General features: G+C 41.4%; 1 protein-coding gene across 1 annotated transcript in view; it reads right to left on the bottom strand.

Moving 5' to 3' along the window:
• Positions 1 to 341: 341 nt before the first annotated feature.
• The window catches only part of LOC138013369 (116 kDa U5 small nuclear ribonucleoprotein component-like), a 31808-nt gene continuing 27403 nt past the window's right edge, over positions 342 to 4746 (bottom strand). The window contains exons 28-33 of the mRNA XM_068860421.1: positions 4118 to 4332; positions 3493 to 3611; positions 2106 to 2200; positions 1810 to 1963; positions 1142 to 1249; positions 342 to 759 (exon numbers count right to left, since the gene is read on the bottom strand). Coding sequence (XP_068716522.1) covers positions 664 to 759; positions 1142 to 1249; positions 1810 to 1963; positions 2106 to 2200; positions 3493 to 3611; positions 4118 to 4332 — 787 coding nt within the window. The 3' untranslated portion in view covers positions 342 to 663. The remainder of the gene's footprint in view (positions 760 to 1141; positions 1250 to 1809; positions 1964 to 2105; positions 2201 to 3492; positions 3612 to 4117; positions 4333 to 4746) is intronic.

The raw sequence follows: 4746 nt of genomic DNA, 5'->3' as shown, positions 1-4746 counted from the left end.
AAGCAGGCGCGATTTATGAATAAGGGTCTATTCGCTAATGCTTACCAACCAAGACAAGATACTAACAAACGCGAACCAACAAGGATAGTTCTTGATGAAAATGATTATCGCTGTTAATGAAGCAACTTAAATACGCATGAAAAAAAAAAAATTCCAGCCCCGAACGGGACACAAACCCAACGCCTTGCAATATCGCTGCACTTTCTGCGCAGGCCAAGGTGTTGCGAGTGAGGGACAGATGATAAAAGAGGTGGGGTTATTCTGGTAGGGAGGAGGCAATGCCAATGCCAAGTGGCGGTCATTTGCTTTCTACAAGAGTAAACACCAAAACAAAACACATATGCAGGTCAAACATTTAGGAATAGTTTTGTGTTTTTATACAATACAAAATACAAGCTAAGATTAAAACCTTTCAATGACAAGTATCTTTACAGAGTGACCGAACTCTCGTCTCTACAACTAAGTACGCTCCTTCGTGTTTGAACTCCATTTGCAATGACAAGCGCGAGTTTTTCGTTACTGGAGGAGAACGAGTTAATTTATTAAATCCTAAACAGTTCTCAGTCGTCTACGAAGTGCGCACGCAGGCATCGAATAGAAAATTCTTCATTATCCAGTCCGTTTGAAAATAAAATACAGTAAAGCGAAAAAGAAAGCAGCGAATCACATCGGATAATTGAACATGACATCTTGTCGAGCCAACTCCAGCAACATAGGATCGTCGAAGAACTTGTTGATGCTGACATCTTCGCTCAGACCCTGAAAGAAACAAAAAGTTAATGATTCAATCTCTTAACACAAAAAACAAACTGTTGTTTATTTTGTTGGTGGGCGCATCTTGATGCAAAATACTTGCGCGGGCAGCATGTCTTGGCTTTGTGTTATAATTGGTCTGCGCCGGTTGTGATTCACAGAAAATTTGGCTTAAGGTCATTGAATGTAAAACCATTCTAATGTTTCGCTCACTCTAAACGGTCGCCAAAAACTTGATTATCGAATTTTCTGATAACACTACCGGAGTTAACCAAAAAATGCTCACCGCATCTCTAACTGGCATGCATTTTCAAGAAGCAATTTCAAATAAATAAATAAAAACAAAACACTGCTCGGCAGAGACGGAATTCGGCAACAGTCATCTCACCTTTCTTCTCCGTGTCTTGATCATAAATTCCCGGGCGAGATGGGTAGCCGGTTGAGGTTCTAATGGACGGATTGTGATGCTTTTATCGAGTGGATCACCAGGAACAATCTGCGAAAGAAAAACCGTAAGGTCCAAAAAATACTCCTCTGCACAAGATAGAGTCCATCAAAGCAACTTGGCTGCCTCAAAATCTCGAGTCGTTCGACTCGGATTCATGATAGATCTTCCTAACGAACAGCTTGCAGACAAGAAAGAATTCGAAGTTGCGAAGAGTCGGAAAATGACTTATGTTTGCCCCAGAAAAGTTGAACTCAATTCAAAATTTGAGGGAAAAAAATATGAAGAAATTTTAATGTTACAATTCTATTTGCTGTTCTGAGTTAGAACATTTGCCAGAATTAAAAAGATAAAGTTCTTAACGTGCCAAAACTGTGCATGCGTTGTCCTCGACTTGTTTCTTTCGGATTCATCACATAAGGACGAACTGCCACACAAAATTCGCCATTGTGAACCGATGAAGCTAAACGCCCATTTAACGAGTGTGCAAATGAGCTACGTTGACCACGCCTCTCTCCAGCTTCAAACTTAAATCACACCAAAATTAAGACTAAACCGACAGACTAAAAGTAGTGAGCATTTGTGGACGGTAAACATGCTAATACTGTTACCTGCCAATGATGAAACACTGAAAGACAGAAGGCTTGTCCCTGTGTGTGGGTCCTAAGATCGGTTTCAAATCCAAACGAGTCGATGGCGGGAATGAACGCTTTCACTGTGTACAAAGGCGAGCCGGGAACAGGTGCATCCTGGGTAACATGGCCTCTGCACGTCAATAAAGAGAAAAAAGTCGTTGCGAATGACTACTGTCGCACTGCTGAAGTTGGATATATGGACTTAAAAACGGGGTTTAAAGTTAGCTGGGGCAATTTATCTTGCTATTATATCCCAGCCATGTCAAACTAACCTTCTTCGTGCGAGCACGGTGTACACCGAGGAGACACAGTCAGCGGGGGCCTGGACCTCAACGAAAAAATATGGCTCCATCAAACGAGGAGTGGCCTGGAAACAAATAGAAACAAAAAGTAAAAAAAAAAACAAGTACCAATAACCTCTACTTTTTCTCGCGTTGATAGATTTTCTCTGTTGTTCTGACTGTTTTGGTGAAAACATTTTTGTACCTGGATTTTTCCTTGATGCTGTATCTTTTCAAAGTTCTACATTTTTTTTACCCATGAACGATAACGGAGAATGGGTCTAGCTTAGATTGTGACGTCATGCCCTTGTTTCATGCCGCGTAAACACAGAAGCAAAAACAAAATGAGGAATCACAATTCATTCTAGAGTGATTCAACAACGAATATGAAAAACTAGTTTGACTAATTTTTTGGAGAGTGGTTAGTTTCCACAGGAGCCCATGAATAGGAGCGAACATCAGCCCTATATTCCTGTTACGGCGTTTTCACAGACCGATTTATTTTTAGATTGAATTTCCCGCAAATGAGACCCCCGCAGGAGACTGATGACCAATCACAAGAAACTAACTTGATGTCATAGCGTCACCGAACCGGAACTACCTTTGTTTGTTTGTTTTGTTTTTTTTTTTGTGGCGGAAAAGGTAGTCTAAATATAGATCGGTCTGTAAAACTGCCGTGACTAACTCGAGACTAACTCTACAACGCCTTCAAATTAACACACTTCGATGATGATATATACTCCTCCAGAAGAATGCGAGGATTTATCATGCAAGTGTTCCTTCAAAATTGTTGCATTTTCTTTGCAAACTGATGAGTCTGGCCGGCCAGTTCTGACAAAAAGAATGCTCCCCAAGTCTCTCTAATCACTTGATTTGTGCCAAAGCAGGGCGAACACTCGCTTCCCACCAGTGTGGCCCGGGGTTAAATTCCCAGACTTACTCTACTCTGCTCGGAGAGGTTTTTCTCGGGGTCTGACTCCGGTTTCGTGGCTTTGCTTTGATTTGATTTCATTTCTGCAGGGTCAACAATAAGTGCTCCAGCGATAAATACACCTCACTATTATTACATGCCGTGACGGGAAAATACATATCTTGAACTTGAAACGCTGCTGGATATGGGCTTCTTCGTAATCAGAGCCCAAGGCAGCCAAAATAATCGATTCCGGCTGTACATGTCCTGAAACTATTGTAAGGGTCGATTTACACGGTACGATTCTTGTCGCAAGCGATAATCTTACGACAGGCTTACAAATCGTTTACGATTGTCGTGTACGTCAGACAAAATGTCGTAGCATTTTAAAACATGTTTTAAAACGCTGCGAGCGACAGTCGTAAGTCATGTCGACCCTAAGATTACTTGAACACGAAAGAAATTCACCATCAGGAAGGCAGAGTAAGCAACTCGTCTGGCTGTTGGAATGACTTGGCCACCACCCCTGTGGATAGGTTCACCGGCTATCACTGCGTCCAGAATCTTGAATTTCACATTCCTTATAGCTGAAGGGAATAAAGGATTCAAAACCAATTTAATAAGCCTGATCGATGTCTAACAGCCACACATGGGAGATGGGTAAAAACCACACCAAATTTCACATATCAAAACGTAACAATAGCGAAAAACAGTTTATTTCATCTTGCCAACGCGCGAATATTCACCATAAGGCTTCCTTCGTTTTTTTTTTTTCTTCCCCATCTCATATTTTTTGTCTTAGTTTCTTAGCTTTTTATCTTCCTAGTGAAGGATCCATCAACAACCAAATAGCCTGACTTCTGACTGTATTTCGTTTTTGTCGTCTCGTCCGCTCAGAAGTCCTTGAAGCTAATCCAGCCAGGTCAAGCAGATGCTGGCAGAGATGGACCAAAACACCAAGAATTCTATCCCCTACTCTTTTTGAACAATGTGTGGGTACATAAGAATTGAGTCAAATTGCCAATAGACTTTTTGACTATTGTTCCTTCCACACACATGGTCGCCGTGACGTCAAAGAATTGAAGGTACTTACGTTCGTCACACAGCGGTCCTTCTCTTGTGGCCCACTGAAAACCTTGGATGATGGAATCTTTGACCGTGTTTAGGAGACTCTTGTCCACCTCAGATGGCAGTGTATCGTCCACAAGAATGTTTGGACCCGAGTTGTCAGGCCCAAACGCCCATATTGAACGAGCCGCTAGCAAATCCCAGTCGTATTTTGTTTGGAAAAACTCTCCAAGTTTCTTTCTGTGAAATATCCGAAACAAAACTACTTTTAACGTAAAAGGGAATGTTGAATCCACGCTTATTTAACAAATGCTATTATCCAACGATCTATATCTTTGATGCGCGAGTCTTTGCGACTGTTCACGTGTGTGCTAGATTTTTTTCAAATTTCACAAAAATATATGAAGGGAGGGGTACGAAGGTTAGATTTTTGTCACCACTGAACTCATCTGAACTCATCAACTGAGCTCAGTAATTATCTTCCGTATCCTGTTGGAAGTACTGCCCCTACATCTTTCCTTACATAGTGCGCTTTCTGACAAATTACTTGTTTTACTTCACGTTACAAATCACGTTTGTATCACCCGAAAGCTTACCTTAAAAACATGGGTGCTATTTGGAAAAGAAAACCAATCTGTCTCGCCCTCGCCCAGA

This window comes from Montipora foliosa, chromosome 8, assembly GCF_036669935.1.
Source record: "Montipora foliosa isolate CH-2021 chromosome 8, ASM3666993v2, whole genome shotgun sequence".
In the NCBI taxonomy this organism is placed as follows: Eukaryota; Metazoa; Cnidaria; class Anthozoa; order Scleractinia; family Acroporidae; genus Montipora; species Montipora foliosa.
The sequence above is the reverse complement of the archived record's forward strand: the minus strand, read 5'-3'. Positions and strand labels throughout refer to the sequence as shown.